Source organism: Lipotes vexillifer, unplaced genomic scaffold (genome assembly GCF_000442215.2).
Source record: "Lipotes vexillifer unplaced genomic scaffold, Lipotes_vexillifer_v1.1 scaffold231, whole genome shotgun sequence".
Classification (NCBI taxonomy): Eukaryota; Metazoa; Chordata; class Mammalia; order Artiodactyla; family Lipotidae; genus Lipotes; species Lipotes vexillifer.
The window spans coordinates 3,187,952-3,209,921 of NW_006791822.1; the positions used below are offsets into that span (position 1 = coordinate 3,187,952).

At 38.6% G+C, this 21,970-nt stretch overlaps 1 protein-coding gene across 3 annotated transcripts in view; it reads right to left on the reverse strand.

The window, feature by feature from the left end:
• Positions 1-21,970, reverse strand: part of SYNPO2 (synaptopodin 2) — a 170,840-nt gene that overhangs the window by 13,619 nt on the left and 135,251 nt on the right. For 2 of the 3 annotated variants that reach the window (XM_007464851.1, XM_007464852.1), the window contains exons 3-4: positions 18,437-19,236; positions 13,809-15,994 (exon numbers count right to left, since the gene is read on the reverse strand). The exons of the other annotated variant lie outside the window; for it this stretch is intronic. In XM_007464851.1, coding sequence (XP_007464913.1) covers positions 13,809-15,994; positions 18,437-19,236 — 2,986 coding nt within the window. The remainder of the gene's footprint in view (positions 1-13,808; positions 15,995-18,436; positions 19,237-21,970) is intronic. 3 annotated transcript variants of the gene reach the window in all.

Consider the following 21,970-nt stretch of genomic DNA (forward strand, 5'->3'; position numbering starts at 1 on the left):
TTTTTTTTGCTGTGCGCGGGCCTCTCACTGTTGTGGCCTCTCCCGTTGCGGAGCACAGGCTCTGGATGCGCAGGCTCAGCGGCCGTGGCTCACGGGCCCAGCCGCTCCGCTGCATGTGGGGTCTTCCCGGACCGGGGCACGAACCCGTGTCCCCTGCATCGGCAGGCGGACTCTCAACCATGCGCCACCAGGGAACCCCTAGGGAGCAAATATTTAATTTTGCCCTTGACATTAGTTATTATAGCTTTTCCTATTGGCATAGCTTTCTTAATGCACTTATAAAGTGGCAGTATGTAATTATCTAGACATAACATTGCATATTAATACTACAGCAAATTTTTCTATGTGGGCCACTCATTTATTCAAAAGATCTCATTCCTTATTATTTCCCTGACCACTCCTCATTACCAAGTTCACCTTCATTTTGATATGATGTTAGGTAGCTATCGACTATCCACTTGCTAAACAATTGTTTCACTTTCAGTATTGATTCATATAAATGTATAGACGAATTAACAAAAGCCTTATGAACTAGCTAGCACTTCATCAACCCTCTAAGCCACTTTGGTTGTATAGTCTTAGCCTAATATAAAAGGTAAATTCTTCTGGAGGTATTAACATGTCTAGGCCATCATAAATATACATTTGAGACTGAGAGAAGAGAAGAGATCCTTCAGTAAGATGTATGTTTGAAGTTCTTAAGCAACTATCCATTAAAGAAAAGAAAAATGCTGGGGAAGGGATGGAAAAAAAATGTCCAGAGCTTATCTATTTGTAAAAAGATTCCTTACTTATACCAGTCAAAAAGTTCCTCTCAAATCTGTTTTGATCTCTTTTGTACATATTATGAGACACTTTCTGATAGTGGTATTCAGATTTTCCAGTTGATGGTTGTTTTCCCATTCCATTTTTGTCCTTAATCTTGCGTCTCTCAATATTGGTAAATCTAATGAGGATAAGTCCGTTTTAAAATATAATTAATAGATCAGCGATGATTGACCACCTGGAATCACATATGCTAGTGACCTAGGCTAGAGCTTTTGTGTGTTTTAGCTGGGAGGAAATTTATCTCCCAATTCCTTCATTTAAAGAGCCTGAAGGAGGTGTGGGTAGGGGGAGCAACTCTTACAATTTCTCACTGTGGGTCAGATAGTCCCAGATGAAATCCAATTCTGATGTTACAACTAGTTGTCTAGACCAGTACATTTTTTGCAAAAAAAATGAAGTCTAGATGAGACAAAGTGAAGTCTGACAATGCAATGCATCCCCATGATACACTGATAGTTAAACATCTATGCACCATTCACAAAACAGGATTTTCACTTTGCCCATGGTTGACAGTGGTAGGTAGAATATCACAGAAGTTTGGGGGGAAAAAAAAAAAAGACAACAAAACAGAGGTTGAATAGTGAAAGCAAAGAAGGTAAATACTAAATGGTTCTTTGTAAAAAATTGCTTTTTCTTGAATGCATAATACGTTTGACGTAATTTCATAAAATGGAACATGTGCATTTTAAGAGCAGAGGATGGAGATCTAGTGATTCAGGTGAAATGATAAGCAAAGAATAGCAGAAGTTCTGCTTTACAGAATTGCAAGCCCTTTTCTTACTTTACTCCAGTGTGCCTAATGGCTGCCCTAGGACTAGAGGTGTCTCTGAGTTTCAGAATGCTCTCCATTCTCAGGAAGTATCTGCGTGTGTCGAGAATAGACAGGAGGAATTATAGTCACACTTTACAGACACTGGAACCAAAGCAAATCTTCTGGTCAGGTCTTCAAGGAAAGAAAAATTATTCTCTAACCTCCTAAGCTCTGCTTTTTGTCTCATTAAAAAAATGATGTCTTTAAGATTTTTTCTTCAAACATTCTGGAATTAAAGTGGTAAGGAACAAACAAATTTTGTCTTGTCGGGTTTTAAACTGACCTTGGTTTTTAAAAAGCATTGAACTGCATCAAAATACTCACAACACTTAAAACCCAAATGTTTTTAAGGAGCTATTTATATAGAGAATTATAAAATCTTAGAGATGGAAGGCATTTTAGAGATCCTGCAATCAAGCTTCCGTGAGGTATAGGAGTTACTTTTATAACACCCCCGATAGGCATTGCAATGGAAAAAGCACAGGCTATGAAAACAGATAAACTTGGATTCAGCTGGTGAGTCTGCCACCTTACTGGCTGGGTGACTTTGGGCAATTTTCTTAAGCTCTCTGAGCTTCAGTTTCCTTATCAATTAAAAAAAAAAAAATGAGGATAATTTCCACCAAATAAGGTCGTTGTGAAAATTAAATACATGGATTAAGACCCTTAACACATTTTATATGTCTAACACATATGTTAGTTAGTTCCTTCTCCATTCCTTCCCCACAAGTTTTTGAAGTTTTCTAAAGTTAAACTGAAATTTACTGTCTTGTAACTTCCATTCACTAGTCCTGTTTTTCTTTTTCACAATGGAGACCTTTACTCTCTCATCCATACCAAAATTCCTCAAATATCCAGCTCTCCTACCTCCTTTTTAGTCTTTTCTCCTCGCACTGATAAATGTACAAGCATATATCTCATATTACCGAACTTCCAGACACATCACCATCCTTTTTGTTTTAGAAATAAACTTTAGTGCGTCAAAGACCTGAAAACAATACTCCTGTTAGGATCAAAGCTGCTACTCAGTGGGCCTACCTGTCCCTTTGTTCTGTTCACTCTTCTAATGTTTAAGCAGCCTCTTGACTGAGTTTGCATTTTGTCAATCCAGCACACAATCTGATGGTCTTAATGTTAAGGTTAAACAAAAATATTGGGATCTTTCCCTGTGATCCATAAAGCGCACGAACTTCTTTTTAGTTTTGAAGATTTTACAATCATACTTGTTTCCATTTTAAAAAGCTAATTAGCATTCAAAATACTTCAAAATTCTCCTTTAGTCTAGATCCCAAAATAAGAATGTTTTGATTACTGCCAGAGAGATTTCAGTTATTAGTAAGAACATTTTTGATTGGAGATAAGAGACTCTACTGCCCTACGGCCAAGGGAAGTCATACAATCCCTTTGCCCAGAGATAAGAAAAATCAGCCAGGGAACTTTGTACAGTCGCTTCTCTAGATGATAAAATTGTATCATTCTATTCCTAGAAATATTTATTCTCAGACTTGATTAGAAGCAGGGGGTCAGATAAAATCACATCTCAAGGCCCTCTTTATTCTTCTATTTAAAAAACAAATTTAAAAGACTGTTCAAAGCAAATTATTTGCAACACACTTTAGAATGGCTGCCTGTGAAGCACTCTCTGAGCGGGAAGAGAGTTTGCTGCCACCTCCTGGGCTTTTAGAATAAAGCTGTCAAGATCAGCACTTCAGGGCCTGTTCCCTTCAGACAAGGCATCAAGAGCATTTGAAAGCAGGTGCTGTTTACAAGTCTGGCTGTCCCAGACTGAATGAACTAGAAAACTATTGATGGGTTTTAAAGAATAAAGTTGATTTCAGTGTTTTGTGTGTCAGAAAACTGATTTTCAAAGTGAGGTTCACAACCCATTACCATCAGAATCACCTGGGGTATATGTTACAAAAACAAATTCCTGGGCCCCATCCAGGGGCTACTAAATCATAATTTCCCTGGGGCGAGGGGAATCTTAATTTTTCCCTGGGAACAAAAGTTGGAAAACTGCATATTAGACTACTGTGAAGCCAAAAAAAAAAAGAATACTGTGAAGGCAATAGTTTGCTCACACTAAAACACTGTATATAAAGGAAATACTTGGTGAACTGAAGTGAAAAACTAAAATTAGAAGTTCTAAGAGATATATTTTGTTTTGCTCTTAATTTCAGTAATACCACCTGAAATGAACTGTGACATTTTGCTGGACATTTCATAATGTAGAATTCAAAATCTATTTAGCCCATATTGAGTTTATATGAAGGATTATAAGTGGCACCATCTGATAAGCATTAACAAGTAGTCCAGTGGGCCAGACCGTCAATAAATTCTGAGTGTGATTAAAACAAGAAAGAAACTTTCAACTGTGGAAGGGTTGGTATGATACTTTAAATTATCATTTTATTTATATCAGTCCAGCCAATTCCTTAGTGATTTTTAGCTCTAGAGGATGGTTTTATGAATACTTCCTTATCAAACTGAGATATGCTAGCAGAAAAAAGAACTAATGCCATGTAAGAAAGAAACCTAGTTGTTTTTTACTTTTTAAGAAAAAGTGTAATTAAACGCCGCAAAAGGAAAGCTTAACTAAGTCAATTTAGCTGTATTTGAAACTAAAGCAACTTTAGATTCAGATGAAGTTTTCAGAATCTCATCTTGTGATTTTTCTCTCTTCAAGATCGTCCTAACTTCTGCTTCTGACTCAGAAGAATTCTAGAAGTACCAGAAAACCCACAAAAATTCCCTGTGTTTGAAAGGCAGCTGGAATTTTAAGTTCCTCCCTACATCAGTCACTCAGCTTCTGAGAATTGTTTTTCATCACTTGCGCTGTGAGCTGGGAGTTTGCTCTGTTCAGACCAAGGTTTCATTCTTTCTGGTTTTGGAAACTGATCACACTTCTCAGGCAAGGGGATCAATTACTCTAAAAAGACCAGGTTGCTGACCCTTCATCCTGGGACAGTGTTGATGAGGAGGGATAAGAACAGCTGCCTGCTGCATCGTCAGAGGCCAGCCAGGTTCTCTCAGAGCCCCAACTGTTGCAGCCCTGAATTGGGGTAGCTTCGGGGATTGGGTTGCCAACTGTTCCACTTTCTGTGTGATAGGCCTAGTTAAGCTTCAACTATCCTACTAGAACCTTGCTCAGGATACCAGCTATTCTATTTTGGGAATATATTTCATTTACAAGCATTTCCCCATAAGAATTCTCTCTATATTGCTAAATACACCACACTTGTTTTCTTTAATATTGGTACTTTGAATTTATCACAGTCCCTTTATAGTGAGTCTCAAAGCTGATATTAAGTTTCTGTTTTAAAAAATATTGTACCAGTCTTTTTGAATCCTGGTCTCATCTTTGTATACCACTACAACAATGCTAGTACAATAGATGAAGAGAAAAGAGAAAAAAATTGACCAATAGGCTGAATACAGAGGAATATAGACAAATAAAGCTTCAGTAAAAAGAAAACAGTAGAGAAGAAACAAAGATGTCTCAGTAAAAGACTCCTGGGGATATATTATTCTTCATGTCAATATGAGATTTATACAGACACTGCTGCCGCTTTTTCTATTTTAGTTCTCTTAGATCCCTTAAACTGGGATTCATATAAACAGAGAAAACAAAAGAACTTTTTAAATCATTGTGTGTGTTTCCCTCCTTGGTAGTTTATGAAATAGTAGCTATTGTTTACTGAGTGCCCTTTATAAGAATATTAAGAGCTAACATATGTTGAATGCTTTCTATGCACCAGGCACTGTTTTATACCCATCGCACATATTGGTTTGTTTAATCTTCACAAATCATGAGGTACACCTTTTATTTTCTCCATTACATAGCAGAGGGTACTGAGACACAGAGAGGCTGAATCATTTGCCTAATGTCTCCCAACAAGCAAGAGGTAGCCTGGGATTCAGCTGCAGGCATTTTGGCCCAAGTCCACATGCTTACCCACTACAAAATGTTATCTCTGTATACTTGGTGTTTATGTGCATTATCTCACGTAATCATAGGTGAATTTCATTTAAAAAATGGTTACCTTATGCTTCCCCTAAATCAAATCATTGCTTTAATTTATTTTTTAATTTAAATATTTGCAGGAACATTTTTCTGCATTATTGTTACTAAAATTTGAGGAATTTCTCAGCACTATTCTTTTTTTCCTTAATTTACCTGGTGTAAATTAGCACAGCTGTAGTAATATATGATGGCTTGAAGTGGGTGTTTGAGGAATTTAGTCTAACACATCATGGGTATTCACTCAATGGAACTAGCAAAATGTTAGACTTCCCCCTACCATTTGAGTTATAAGCAAATAGGCTGGTAGAAATAAAAACGACACCTTTCTCCCTCCCCTTGTACCTGTTCACAAGTGTCTATCATTTGGGGCTACCAAACTCTAAGAAGTTTTTTCAACATTTCTTTCTTTGATTTGGAAGGTATAAAGTAACTTTTGAGTTATTCCTGAGACAGGTATAGCTTATCACCTCTGATGGGCAATTCCTTTCATATGTGACCTTTGTCTTGTGATCAAGTGAGGTAATGTCGCCTTGTGATTAGAGAATAGCTCTGGAGTCTGACTGTTGGGTCTTGAGTCTTAGCCCCATCACTTCAGACAAGTTTCTTAACTTTTCTTTACTGTAGTTTCTCATCTGTAAAGTAGAATGATAATAGTACCTTCTTCATACACTAGTCATTTTGTGATGACTAAAAAAGTTAAAATTTGTTAAGTCTTTAGAATGGCACCTAGCATATAGTAAGTCCTCGTAATTATCACTGTATTAGTGAATCTATGATTTTAAATTAAGGCAGTAAAGCTCTGCAAATATAATGAGGGTTTTTTACAATTAACTCAGAAGTTCACATCTTCTCTCCTTGAAGTTAGTGACGAGAATGTTCATACCCACATTTAGAATCCATTACAGTAGTTCTTTAGGAGATGTTTTCAGAATGACAATGAGACATAGTTTAAAGCAAACAGAACAAAACAAAAAACTACTGGAAAAAAACCATAAGGTATAAAAATGTCCTCTCTGGGAACTTTTCAACAGAAATACCTGTTGAGAAACCTTCCATTGAGGACATTGCAGCAGGAAGGGTTTGCTGCCTCATCCATATCCAGGATGAATGCTAGCTCAGCCAGGAGACACTTCATGGAACTCTAAGATTCCAGTGACGACTACTTTTTTGATATATTTTGAAATTCTGAAAACTGTGATTCTCTCAGCATTATTCTGTGTAGACTTATTCCTGTTGAAATGTCTCAAGTTATTATTGGTTTAGTAGCAAACCAACCTGGGTGCTGATTCACTATGTTAAGAAAGTTCCCTGAATTACTTTTAGTGGGAAAGGCATGAAGCCATGGGGAGTACTTCCTTTTATGTAGAGCCTTTGATTTTGCTTTATTTTTTTTAATGACATTCCTCACTGCCCCAAGCCCATGAATATCACGTTTTCACCCTGATGTAAGTGAAAGAATTTTGGGAACTCATACAAAATCACTGTCAAATCCATCATTTCTACTTATAAAACAGATGCTTATTTTTCAGAGACTGGTTTTCACTTCCAACATATTATCATAGCATCTGATTTTATGAGCAATCTTATGATAGTACGGTCCTTTGTAATGTCTCTCAAGTGGTCAAAGCCATCCATTAAGCATATGTAGAGTAGGCTCTTGGTGGATGGTTTGCTGAACACATAATTAACAGGTCTCAGGGAGTGGGATTCTGGGGTCTAATGAGACTGTGGAAATCTTGTGGTACTGAAGGGAGAGCCTGGACTTGGATGTCAGATAAGTATGTAAGTCCAACCCTAACCCACTACTTTATAAGCTTAGTGATTGCGGGACAAGTTGGTTAGCCTCTCAGGGCTTCAGATACCTCGTCTACAAAATGGAAATAATAATAATACCTTCATGTTCAGGGTAATTCTGAGGAGTAAATGAGATCACAGTGTAATTGGTTAAGGGTGTAGGTCCAGACCAAATCCAGGGTCCACTACTTAACGCTATGTGATCTTGGGCAAGATATTCAGCCTCTTTGTGCCTCAGAATCCCATCTATAATCTATACACTGAGGATTATGATGGTACCTATCTCATAAGGACTACTGATTAAAAAAGATAATCTATGGTGGTTGCCAGAGGGGTGGAGGTGTGGGTGGGCAAAATGGGTGAAGGTGGTTAAAGGTACAAACTTGAGGTTATCAGAAATAAGTTCTGGGAATGTAATGTACAGCATGGTGACTATAGTTAACAATACTGTATTGTATATTTGAAAGTTGCTAAGAGAGTAGATCTTAAAAGTTCTTATCACAAGAAAAAGTAACTATGTGTGATGTTAATTAGACCTATTGTGATGATCAATTTGCAGTATATACTAGTATCAAATCATTATTGTACACCTGAAACTAATATGATGTTATATGTCAATTATATATCCATTTTTTTAAAAAAAGGAGAATCTATGAAGATACTTGGCACAATTCAGGGCCCAGAGTTTGTGCTCAGTTAGTGTTAGTTATTGTTATAATTTATGTACAGTATTAACATCGTTCCTGGCTTTTAGTAGAAACTTAATACATCAACCCTCCCACCCTACCTACTGTCTTTTCCTTAGACCTCATGAGCTTGTTTAAATGGCTGCCACAGCTTCCATCCCCACCCATGTCATTCTAACTGAGACCGTAATCTTGACTCAGGCCCTTTGGGTGGTCTTGAAAACAGATCATTCCATTAAATAAAGATACCAAAGAGCCTCCCTGACTTCTAAAATGTCTCCTGAAGAACAAAAAAAAACACTTTTGCTTTTTGATATTTACTTGCAAGAAGAAAAATTTTCTCAGTTTATACCTAAAATGTGCATTTCTTTTCAACTTAGAGCTAATTGCAAGTCTATGTTTGTTTGTTTGTTTTCCATGAACAACCATTAATAATTATCAAGGAGCTCAAGAAGTAGGGGCTGTGAAAGCAGGATTCCTCCATGGTATATTGGAATGTTATTATTTTAAATATTATTATTATTATCAGGTAGAGGAAGAAGGGTAGGCTGGAAAGTAGCTCCTTGTGATTATTTTTATTAGGACCCTGAATGTATATATTACCAGTCATAACACACACATAATTTAGATAAACGTGTCAAGAATGAGGTATAAACAGAGATACACGTGAGGAACTTTACATTTAGAACCAAAAAATGAAAATTTAAGAGATTCTGTGTATCAATAACAATTATTTAAACTATAGGACCCTGTAGAAGTCTAACTTTTTTTTGTACTTGAGAAGTACTTTATTAGCTGGCATAGCTCTGATAAAATCAGGAATCTGACAGGATTTGATATTTTTAAATTAAATTTGTCATCACTCAATTGCTTCTGAGTAGTAAGGTCTATGATTTCCAAGTGCCAAATGGTAATTTAGTGTACAAATATACATACCATAGAAACATTAATTTTTTTTTTTTTTAATTTAAGAAACTGGCTGTTCCTGATAACAGCAAGGAAAGAATAGTCTGATTTGGGGGCTTGTGGTTTTTATTGGTCTGATGCTCCACAGGATGGCCTGTAAATTTTTTTCCTTTTTTTAAACTCAGACTGGCCTCTTTTAGCAATTTTGCCTGGTGTTTGGGTCCCGTGGGAATTTACTAGCTTGCTTTATGGCCTTTGGCCAATCCTGGTGGGAAGACTAGAGAAGAATTCATTTCTGCTTTTTCCCAGAATACTTGTTGACAAACTCAGCGGCACTGAAGTGTTACACGAGTCTTTGTGTCCCCCAGAGTCCAGTGATAAGGGGACATGAGACCAGCAAGGGTCAGTGCTTCTGGGAATATAATGTTGGCTCTTAGAATTTACATATTTTTCTCATGAACTTTTAACAATTTTTAAAACAAACTCAACAACTGTGATGTTAGGAGGGAATGAGAACACAACCCACTGCTTCCCTCTGGAAGCATTTTAAGCATTTAGCTTTTCAGAAAACAATCACTTCTTTTTGATGACCATGACTTCAAATACCCTTCCTGCCAGGCCAGTGATGACTCATAAAATAGCAATGGATTTCAGGAATTCACTCTTTGAATTTGGGTGCTTGCAGGTTCTCGAATTTGTAACTGGATGAAATGATACACAGAAAGGGACTTCTGTTTGAAAGATTAAATCCAAACTCAGACACTAACAGCCATGTGTCTTCTTGTGCTCTCAAGAAACGTCTGTGAAAGTGCTGCATTCAAAGTGTTTGATATGCCTGTCAGCAGCAAAGAGCCTTCAAAATTTTTTAAGCTACTAACTGTAAACAAAACAATGGCCCCACATAACTTAGTCCACTCCCTTTAAATGCAGATCATTTGTTCTTGACATCTCAGATGCGACTCTTGTGGCCAGGCTAGAATTCAACTGTATGTTAATACTCAGTTGCCCTATGAAACCCACTTTTTGAAAGGGGTCAGCACTATCTAGAAGAGTTAAAGAATCCTGGCCTACTCTCAAGAACTACTGTAACTCAGTCAGTTTTCCTGTGGTTAAAATGAGTTGCTTCTTGTGAAGATTAAATGAGGTACATGAAAGCATTAACAATCGTGCTAGATATATTTTGAAGTACAAAATTTTACATGTTCCAGAATGACAGCCCCAATGTGTCTTATAAAACATATTCCTAAAAATGTATGCTTTATACTGTCAATGAATAGTCAAAATGCAGAAACAGTATGATATTCCTCTCTCAAAGCAGAATGTGTTTATTATTGAAATATTAGAAATAAGACTGTAACTGTTCTAAGATCAAAGTGGCAGTGCTCAGATTCTCAGTCTTACCAGTTCTGTGATTCAGTCTGCCCTCCTATAAGACTGAGAGCAATATGTGTACTTATATTTACATAGCACCTTTCTTCCTAGTATATCTAGTGTTGTTCACATTCACTATGGCACAACATTCCAGGAAGAGAGGTTTGAGACATCACTAAGGGGACACTGGTGGAAAGAAATTTGCATAAGGTCCTGCAGTAAGTGAGGGACTGTGATTACATTTTATTTTATATTCCAATGCCTGTTAACCGTGCAGTGGATTCCTTAGGATAATGTATATAAGGCACCTATCATAACGCAAGCACTCAGTAAATGATCATTGCTATTGTGTTGACGATGACAACTGGACTACATGGGTGGGGTGCTGTACCTAGAAATTAAGCTAACGAAGGACAAAGATAAAGGCAAGGTCCTAAACTAAACAAAAACTGCCTCCCCATACCCTCAAACTAGCCAAGCAACCAATCCGAATATCTGCCATTTCCAGATATCAGTTCATTTCCAGAACTCCAAGCTGAAAGGTGGTACACCCAGCTTATTCTGCTTGCAAGTCCCCATGGGGCTCCCCGGCTGGGGAGAAGAGGCAAATAAATCCCTCCTTCTCCAGGGAGCCAGCTCAGTCCTTCTCCCTCCCAGCCCCCATCTCTCAGGGTGAGGTTAGACTCTGCTGTGGATACAGTTTTGGAGGATTCCCATGCCTTTTCCACAATTTGGGACTGTATGGTTCCAGATGAGATCTGTGCTACCAGCTCCCAGTCGAAGCTGTGGATGCTTTGAGTGCATGCCTGACATGCTTCTTAGAAGCTTTTTGGGAACCCCATGACGTCTCAGTCATGTTAGTTGTGTCTTTAGTCATCAACTCCAAACAGTGGCTCTGATAAGATGGCCACCTGTCCAACAGGAAATGGACCCCAAACACTTCTCATTCCTATATACCACAAACCACTGGACAACTGTAAATACTTGTGGGTCATTACCATTCTAGGCTACTGTTGAACCAGTGATCTCAAATTGACTACTTTGTGTTCCATTTTCTTCCCTCTAATTCATGCCGTTCTTTAAATGCTATGTTAAGAATGCAAAGTTACAAAAATGATCTCCTTTCCTGCTTCACCTTAAGATGCCTTTTTTGGTTGTTCTATTAGAAAAGAATGCAAAATGCACAGCATTCAACAGACTTCCTTTGCAAAGAACAAGTAATACAAACAATAGCCTTATGTAATGGATAGATTGCTTTTTCCTTTATCCTGTATGAATCTTCCTAATTGATTTCCCAAAAAGGCAAATAAGAGACCAAGCTACACAAGCCTGTGGTTCTAACCTCTACATAAATTGCCACCAAAAGCAATGGAAGATTTTCCAGAGAAAAAGCAGAAGAATAAGCTCCATTGTTCTGTAGCTGACTTAATTCTCCTCTGTGTTATGTCATACAAATACCTACGGCTTGCAGTTTTACAATGTACAGAGAAATGGAAATGTTCACAGAAAAGAAATTCAGATGTTTGGGAAGCAATATAAGAGAAATATCAGAGAAATGACTTAGGTCAGAACAGCTCATACAGGGAAGTATTTTTTTTTTTAATACATTGAACAGATTAAAGAAGAAAGTAATATTTTAATAGGGTAGTGAAAATATAGCAGATTGACAGTGACAGCAGAAAAAGAACAGGAATACAGATATTTTCAGAGGATTAAAATGGTACCACGTACCCTCACACCAGGCAAGCTTTTATGAGAGGTCTCTAGACATATCTCTTGTATCGAGTAGATGGTTTTCCTTGGAGCTGGCAAAAATGCTTTGTGGGGCTTCCCCGGTGGCGCAGTGGCTGAGAGTCCGCCTGCCGATGCAGGGGACACGAGTTCGTGCCCGGATCCGGGAGGATCCCACATGCTGCGGAGCGGCTGGGCCCGTGAGCCATGGCCGCTGAACCTGCGCGTCCGGAGCCTGTGCTCCGCAACGGGAGAGCCCACAACAGCGAGAGGCCCGGGTACCGCAAAAAAAAAAAAAAAAAAAAAAAAAAAAAAAAAAAAAAATGCTTTGTGGTTCTCTACATTAATTCCTGTTGAATATTTTCCATGGTTGGTCAGACTTGGACTTAAAATAGATATGAGAAAGGTCTTCAGGTTTACTGTCAGTAACATTATTAACTTCAGAGCCAGCTGGATGATGGCATGGTGTATGACCAATCCAAATTTAAAGGTAACCTTGTCTGAATCCTCCTGGTCCATCACATATAAATAATAAAGTGAAGGTGCAAGAATAGAATTGCAAGGAACAGTGGGAGAAGCAGTCGTCAGAAAGCAAAACAAACACAAGGAAAAAAAATCTGTGACGTCACTCAGAAATGATGCTAATAATTGTGAGTTCTCACCCTACGGCCTCCACACACATGGGATTACTTGTGCTTCACAATCAGCCCCTGGAATCAGTAACCCTTCATGCCCCAATCATGTGATTTCCCAAAGGAAAACAATAGCCGTGTGTACCTTTAGCTGCAGCCTGCTCACCTTTTTATATGTTACTCCATTTTACTGTACTCTACCACTTGCCTCAGCGAGGAAAACAAACTTATGCCTTCATGGGCAATTGGAGATGTACTCAATTTCTTAGGTAACTGGGGAGAGAGGATGGGAATCAATCTCTAAGAATAATTATCCTTCTTACCCATCCAGTTTACTTTAAAGAAGTCTTCTGAAATGAGCTAATATATGTAAAACATCTGGCAAGGAGCCTAGTACATAGTAGGTACTCTGTAATTATTAATCCCCTCTTTCTTACCTACCTTACTAAACTATGTACATTCCAACAGTCCCCAAGGTACCTTCTCTGCAACATCAAACAGGTGGCTGAAGTTGACAGACCAGAGCTGATCCCTGTCCTCGATAAATTTCTTATCCTTTAATATTAGTAATAGAGATAAAGCACTACTTAAAAAGGAAATGTCAGTCAATACATGTTATGTTTTCACTACATTTGAACCTTTTCACTGTAGGAACACAGCTGTTATGTTACATAAAGACTGTGTCCTAATGTTGATAACACTGATCACTGTTTTTTTGTGGCTAAAGCATAAACCCTAACGATCTGCTTACTTAATATAATGGCCCATGTCTATTTAGGGGTGCTCTCAGACTTTTTAAGTGTGCAAAGAAGATAAATATGTTTTAAGTCAATCTGAGTTAGATTTTTGACTCATTAAAAATATTCTCCTTGGACCCAGATTGGGAGGTGACATCTGAAATTAAATTGAGGACTTGCTAGGCATTCTCAGGGACTCAAGTAACACTGCAAACAATTTGTTTCAAGCAAAGTGGACACTCAGCTTCAGCTACAAGATTACTCTTCCGCAACAGATGGTTTCCACACCTGAACTGTGACACCACTTTTCTTTGCTGAGAACTTCGGCCTTGGTGCCACAAAGTAAGATGTCGAGGCTGATTCTTGCTTTGGAGAGGTGGGAATGGCCACGGGCACTGGGGAGGCGCTTACTGGTGAGGTGGCCTCGGCAAAGAAGGAAGGCTGAGAGCTATAGGCTGGCACTGAGTACACAGACGAGGCCTGCACATTAGTGGGCGAGCCAGCATTCATTGGCCGAGGAGGAATAGCTTGCTTCATGGCTGGCAGTGAACTGACCTTGACTGATGACTTTGCAGGGAGGCCATCCTTTGCATCCGGAGGTTGGAAAGTAAACAAGGATGCATTTAGCTGGTAAGGTTGGTGCTTCATGACATCCAAAGCATTAAGGGGTTTCTTGCCCTTTTTCTTGCTTGTTTTGGAGGCCTGTGGGGCTGATGGCTGGGACTTGACAGCAGCCAGTGGGTAGGAGGGGGAGTGGATAGGATTGTAGGCCACAGGAGGAGGTGCTCGGACATTGGAGGAGTACTTCCAGCCAGCCGGGAGAGATGGAGTGGGAGACTGAGCACGGGCAGCATGGGCCTGCACGGTGTCTGAGTCTACCACGTACTTTTTCATCCTCGACTGCCTTTTAGCAAAGAGCTGGGCTCCTTTCCCACTCATTCCTGGAAGCTCATTGGATGGTCCCATTGGGCCAGTATGAGCAGTGTTTACCGTTGGTGTGGGAGCTGCTGGTTTGGGAGTGTAGTTCAGAATGGATACCGATGCTTGTGGTCCTTTGAAGGGACCAGCCAGGCTCAGAGCACTAGCAGGCCGGGCAGTAGGGTAAGAAGGCTGCGCTATTTTGATGGAGGAAACAACGGTGCCGTGTGATGGGTTGGGTGTGGGGAAGGCAGGAGGTTGGGCTGGAGCCACTCCTGGCGACCAGACTGGAGAAACTGGAGTTACTGGTTGGGAGGATGAGGACTTGACAGAAGGCTTTGGAGCGACAGGAGGTGGGGTCTTTTGTTTTGCAGTGGGGCTTTGCATGAAATTACAAGCCTCTGCTCCTAAACTGAGGTAGTCTTCTTCTGGTCCGGAATCTCCTCCAGCCCCAGTTCCCTTTTTGCCTTCCGAATTTTGAAGAAGTGACAAGAGTTCAGGATTTGGGCTTACTTTGGGCTCTTTAAAAGTGAACATGGGTTTTGTCGTGCTTCTCCTTTTGGCCTCCTGCAATATTCCTGTTCTTTTTGCTGGCACCGCGATCCTTTCATCCCGGGAAGCTATTCGTTCAGATGAATCGTAAAAGGCTGGCTGGGACAATGGGCCAGGCTGGGGCCACGGAGGGGGCTGTGCTGGGCCAGCTGTCGGACTTGACACTGCTCTGGAGAAGGTTTCAGGTGGGGGTGTGACTGCAGAATAAGGTGGAGGCGCAGGAAAGTCAGCAATGGGACTGGTCATGTTTCGCGTTGGAGAGAAGGGGGTCGCTGGCTGGTTCACGGACCCCGGGAAGGGTTTGGCCGTTCTATTCACAGGGATCATCCTCTGAGCCTCTGCTGTCTCGGACAACCCAGTGAAGCCATTCTGTTGGGGCACATGGCCAAGGCCATGGCTCACCTCGATGTAGCTTTTGCTCGCAGAGGTCTGCACTCTCACCGATTGTTCTTCCTTCCTTTGGTAAGATATCATGGTTCTCAGGCCATCCATCTGGGCAGCATCTGGTTCTCTGCTTGGCATTCCACTCACCCTCTCCTCCTCTTTTTGGGCTGTGATCTGATCCATTCTCTCCCTCCTCTTAGCAAACATGAGGGCCCCCTTGCCTGTGGTGTCTGACAACATCTCCATCTTGTCCCCTCTGTTCAGTTTCTTTTCAATGTCCACTAGTCCAGAATCCCAGTCAAAGTTCACAACTTGTGTGTTGTCGTCAGTGTCAGACAACAACTCTTCGTCCACCTCGGATTCGCTTGCACCCAGAAATGCTACTTCACATGTATCCTCTTTGTCGCCTTCTTCCTCCTCCTCGTCTGCCTCTCGATCAAGTTCACCAGTCCCGTAACTGACTAGGGTGTATTTCCTGGCCCTCCGTCGGCGCTTCTTAAACATCAACACCCCCTTGGAGTTGGGGTTGGGGGCATCTGTCAGAAGGAGGGCAATGCTTTTGCATTTAGATTTTGCTTCTTTCACCTGCCTTTCTGATAGGCTTTCACTCCTCCTGAGCCCTAGGGAAAATACAAAAATTATATTGAGTTGGCGAGTTCAAGGAAGACTCCATGGCAACCCAGAAATCAACTCTCCTGGGGGAAAATGAATGCAGAAAAAACATGTTTACAGTTGGGTACTGAATTTTGAATCAATCCAACTCATTTCTCTTTCTTTCTTTTAAAATATATACTTCTGTAATGATATACATGATGATATAATACAGATATAATTTGTAAATATATAATATGCCATTTCATTTTTTTCCTGTAAATACATTTTTATATATGTTGGTTAGAATATATGTTTCATAATTTGTTTCTGTATGGCTCCTTACACTTTAACAATAAATACTGGAAAATAAATGTCAGTTAATCGGATGTAATTAAAATTACAAAGGAAAGAATTTAAGGACATAATATTTTCTGAAAACAAGTTAGGACATACCTTGCATTTCCATATTTAAAAAATAAAATGTTGATATAAAACATTTCCAAGCATTTTTAAAAAGTGGGAGGGGGAAACAAGAAAATATTGTTTACCTAAATGTTTCAATGTAATAAGTTTAAATATTTAAGTTTTCTGTTTCTTTTTTTTTTTTACTTTACCATTCTCCCAAAGTCTTTGCATTCACAGCTACTAAATTAATATAAAGTCAAAAAACGGAATGAATAATAATTGAAGGTACCGAATCAATAATTAATAATAATTCAGAATACAAGATTATTGTGAATACATTTAAGAAATTTTAGCTACAAAGTTGTCTAGATAAATTTGTTTGTAAATGTATTACCATCTTGGAAATATAATACTACGTTAGTTGCAGCAAGAATAAGTGTAAATCTTGGGGAAATTTTTAAATTATATTACTAGTGACCCTTATAACTGTGGGTAAAAACTGATGCGGAAATTAAGTCATGTAAAATGAGAACTTGACAGTTTTAAAATAACAAAAAGTTATATTTCAATTTTTAATTTTATTATTATTGTTATAAAAAATAAATTGGTGGCAAATTAATTTATAGTACCAGCTAATTAAAAATCATGTGTTCCATGATAAATGAGCATGATTCACAAATAGTTAAATGGAAATTTCAGAAATTCTTTTTGAATTTTTTTTGATTGGAAATCAGCTCTATTTTTCACCGGAAAAAATCAGACTTAATGGTTACTTTTTCAAAAATAAAATAGAATCAGAATAGTTTTATAACAAAATTACAGATATTCACTGGTAATCAAATTTTATGTAGAGAATATAGTAAAAAGTGTGGTCATACCTAAATGTAATTCCTTTTTTGACTAGTGTTATACAACTTACTATTAAATTGACAGTCACAGTTGCACAGTTGTTGCTAACTTCACTGCCAACATGTAAAATATGTGTGAGCACTGCCTTAATGCACTTGTTTAATATGCTATAAATGTGAAGATGCATACAGATGCTTAAAGTATAAGGAATGATTAATATCACTTGCCTGAATCAACTACAAATGGTTATGCTAAAAATACGCTTTAAAAGGAATAACAATAGTTAGGAGACTTAATATACTTTGAATAACCAAGATCATTACTGTTGTGTATCATTCGTACATTCAAGTGCCTTTGACAGTCAGTTTTTAGCTCCTCAAATGAAATTCCAAATTTGTTTCTAAAAAGCACATGAAAGAAAATAGCAAAAATCATAAAACCTAACTGCCATTCTTATTTTCATTCTCCAATCTGTAATTGCTCCCCTGGGTAAAACAAAACACTGTAAAAAGCCTTGACTTTAAAATATATTTTGTGTTGGGGGACATTTAAATGCCTCCACATGGCCCTGGGGATTGACTTTTGTGTCTAGAAGGTAGATGAAACGCTTTGCGGTCTAGTGAAGACTTAAAAAACGGAGAGGATCATGTAACTGCTTAGTATTCCACATGTCCTTGTCCGTCAAACTCACTTCTGCAAGCATCATCATGCTGCACAATGATTTTTTTTCAAAACGAGGATCTGCTTTTAATATCAGTGGTGGAGACTGTATTTTAAAGACACCTCTCAGCAGCAGACTCAACAGTTTTTGACAGTTAAACTCAGCATCCACATGACTTCAGATACTCTCAGATGCTATTTTAACATGAAATATCACAATATTCTGAGACAAATCAAAAAGGCACATTAACAGTATTATTTTCTTTAACAGTTCCTGTGTCTTTGGGAATAAAAGAAAATGCATTAAAAACATTTAAATCTACTACAAAGTTCAAACTTATTACTTCCAGTTCAGAAATTGGTATTTTCCTTAATTTCATGTTGTTATTTTGTGCATTAATAAATTTAAAAAAAAAAGCCAATGAGAGACATAAGAAAATCTTACCAAAAAAAAAAAAAACACAAGAAATTCACGCAGGCAAAGCAGGAGCAAAATACCCTATCTCCCAAGCCCCTTCCAACAGCCCAGCAGTGGTCCCCCGGGCAGGACTTACGTGCGTGGCGTGCTCTGTGCTTGTGAGGTCTGCTGTGATCCCTTTCTGAGCATGGATCTTCTCCCTGCTCTGTGCCTTCTGATGAGACTGCAAAGGATACCAGAGAAGGAGGTGCTTCTGACTGCCCTCCTTCCACTGGAGAATCCACACACCCCTTTCCTGCCTGAAGCCTGCTCCCTTCCGTCTTCTGCCTATCAGAGCAGTCGAAGATCACTTCCACTTGGGGCAGCCCGGTGTCTCCTGCTTCACTTCCCTGGATCACTCTCAACTCTTGGCCACTGGAGATCTGGATTATCTTGCTGGACCTCAGACAAGGCTCCCCTTTCTCATTAGTGGGGACAGAATTTATGTGGACGATCCCGTCATGCTGTAAATTAGGATCTTGGTCAGGAGGCTTAGATTTTTCAGTTCCCAGGAGAGCCACTACAGGGGCACTAGTGCGCTTGTGTCTCTCTTGTGAAAGGGACAATTGTAGCTCAACCACAGTGCCTGGCTGCCCCGCTTCTGCCTTCTCCCTTAAGATAACCTCCTCTGGTAAGCGTCCACTTTTAGAGTCATATGTGTGAGGAGCCAGGCCTGTTTCTTCTTTTATGCTCCCAGAAAAACAAGCGCCACTTGCTTGGTCCTCAGCTAGGGGAGCTCCACTCTTGACCTGGGCGATGTAGAACTCCCTGTACTGGCTCTTTGTGGCTGGTCGAATCTGTAGGGTGGTACTTTCCACGTACCCTTCATGGATGAGATGCTCGTGGTTTTTGTTTTCAGTTTCAGAGTTCAAAGTCTCACTTATTCCACTGGATGGTCTGCACACAGAAAAATCAGTCCAGACAGTTAAATCAGAGTGTGTTACACCTGCCAAAGAACTTCCTGACACTTTTATGATGTCTAATACAGGATACAGTAAAAACATTTCCTCTTAAATGTCAACTGCAACATATTTGAAAACAGAAATTGGCAACATGTTTATATTATTATTTAAAGATCTTCCAAATAAACTTGTCTTTTAAAGCAAAGCAAAAATGCTCACAAAAGGTTATGAAACGGAAATCCATCCTAAATTCAGCTTTTATTTTTTTCAAAGCACAAGTTATAGCTACATGGATGCCCTTCATCTATAATTATTGGGGTGTTTTCAAATAACCATGCTTGTTATAATATGACAAAGCATTTTAATGTCTTATTGACTAAGTTTAGGTCTGGACATTATAAAGTCTCATAAACATATTCAGCAGCTTCAGAGCAATATTAATATACAGATAACTCAAGTAATTCTTTTAGAGGCTGTGCTTTCTTGAAAGGAATGAAATAGAAGCTGTTTTTCTTAAGCTCCAATGAGCATGTGTTTTGTAATAAGTGGACCCCAGCCCAGTACTCTTGTGTAAAGAGAAATCCTTTCCATGCTGCAATGAATCATTGAGTCATGGAGTATTTATAATCTGAGGTGTCTCCCCTTCTCTACTTGAACTTGCTCTCTTGGAGCATTTTCCTTATAGGATCTCTGAAGTCAAACTGTTCCTTAATCTCTCAGCCAAGGAGCCCACAGCTGTTCACCACAGTCCTTTGATTTTGACCTTTACCATTCCCAGATGGTTTTGCAAATTTGGGTTTGCAAGAAGCTGTGTCAGTTAAGGGTTAAACAACTTCTTGCTAAAACTCTAATTTAAACTCTAGCTGCTTTTAGAAGAGAAGCATCATTCACAGAACAGCTGTAGGAGATGCCTTCATTTCTTACATTTGTAAGTTTTTTAAAGAAGCAGCAGTGCCTATCTTGGCCCCTTTCTTCTTCCCACAAAATGTACCCTAACTAATGCAGGGTCATCAGTTGACGGGAGTGAGCCCCTACTTCTATTCTACTCAAGGGAATTTACCTTAGAATTTATGTTGTAGTAAAATTTAAGACTAATATTCAAAATAATTACTCCTAACTTTGCTTTTGACTGCATTTAGCAAAACAAAAATAAACAAAACACAAACTAACAGTCAAATGAAATGCAGCTTTCTCTATGCAAGTAATCTGTAAAGCTTCCTGGTAATACCAAAAAAACCATTATAATATAGTATTTTTAAAACATGTTGAAAGCAAATTAGATCTTCCTTTTATAGGAAATGATGAATACACTGTATGCAACTGAATTTGAGGGTACCAAAAGGCCAGAGAGTTTTAATTTAGGAAGACCTTGAGATGGAAGTAGATTAAATCACTTTGAATTATGTTAGCAATCAGTTATGAAGCTGAGAAGAGAATAGTTTGAATTTGTTCCAGCCTTACACACTGTAATACAGGTAAATGGGTCAGATAAATGTTAACATTTATTGGTAGCCAAGGTAAAATGGATAGCTATACATGAATAAAAATCATAAAAGAACTAGGGGTTAAAGCTTTATACCTTAAAATGCTCATTTCCATTCAGGGCACATAGGTACTCAATTCCACCAATTTATGTGTCATAATTATATGGGTGTATATATATATATATATATATATATATATATATATAATCATTTAAATGAAATTTACCATAATAGAGACAATGTTAAAGGAGGATTTTTTTAAGGTAGTCTGACCTAGCTATCTCTGGGCAATAGTCCAGGAAAAGTAAATCGCTTGTCCTCTAGGGATAGACAACAGTTACATGAGTGAGAGAAATATTTAATTCCAGGAAACAATGTTCAGTTACCCAGATTGGTAGTGCTGGTGGTGGTGGTGGTGGTGATGATGATGATGATGATGATGATTACCTTTGGGCTGATTTTAATTTGAGATTCCATTTTTAATCTCGTCAATTATTTATTTATTTTGTAAAAGTAAAAATACTTAAGAGAAAAATAATAATAATCATGATTCCAGTTCTTAAAAGTAGCAGAGAACGAGTCTATTTATTTCTGAAAGTAAATAGATACCTAAGACTCAACTTTAAACCATCAAGGACTTTCCCAATGGTAGTCAATCATAATCAAAACAAAAACTAGTGGGGGATGTCTCAGACTACAGGTGTGTTCTGAAGAGACTGGCCTCATTAAATCAGCAAAGACACTAAAAGGGAATAAGTTAGAAAAGGTTTTTCTCCCATTTTGGATGTGATTGAACACTTCAAATACCTCAGAGACTGATGCATAATAATGGCCAACCCTGTGACTACACTTGGCAACATTCCTGTTAGATCCCTTTTAAAAGCAAATGGCAGCTTTATAAATAAGTAGGATCCCAGGGGCTTAAACACTGGGCTTGAAGGGTAAATATTTAGATGGGAGATTCTGAGACAAATGCTAGATTTCTTTTATTTTCACAAAATTTTGGCCAAAGTGAGTTCACGTTTGTATAGAAATGGAATCATATTGAATGATTATCAGAGGGGTGATGCTGTACGTAGTCTTTCTGCAGAGTTAAGGCAAAACCTAGAAGGTTTTGAAATTCTGTGTGAAAAGTCCTCTTTTCTTTCTGAAGGCTGCTCTCTAGGAAGCCAGAATGTTCCTTTGTGGATTCATTATAATGCCATGGTCAGGGCCTCATTTGCAAAGTTAATGTGGACTATACTG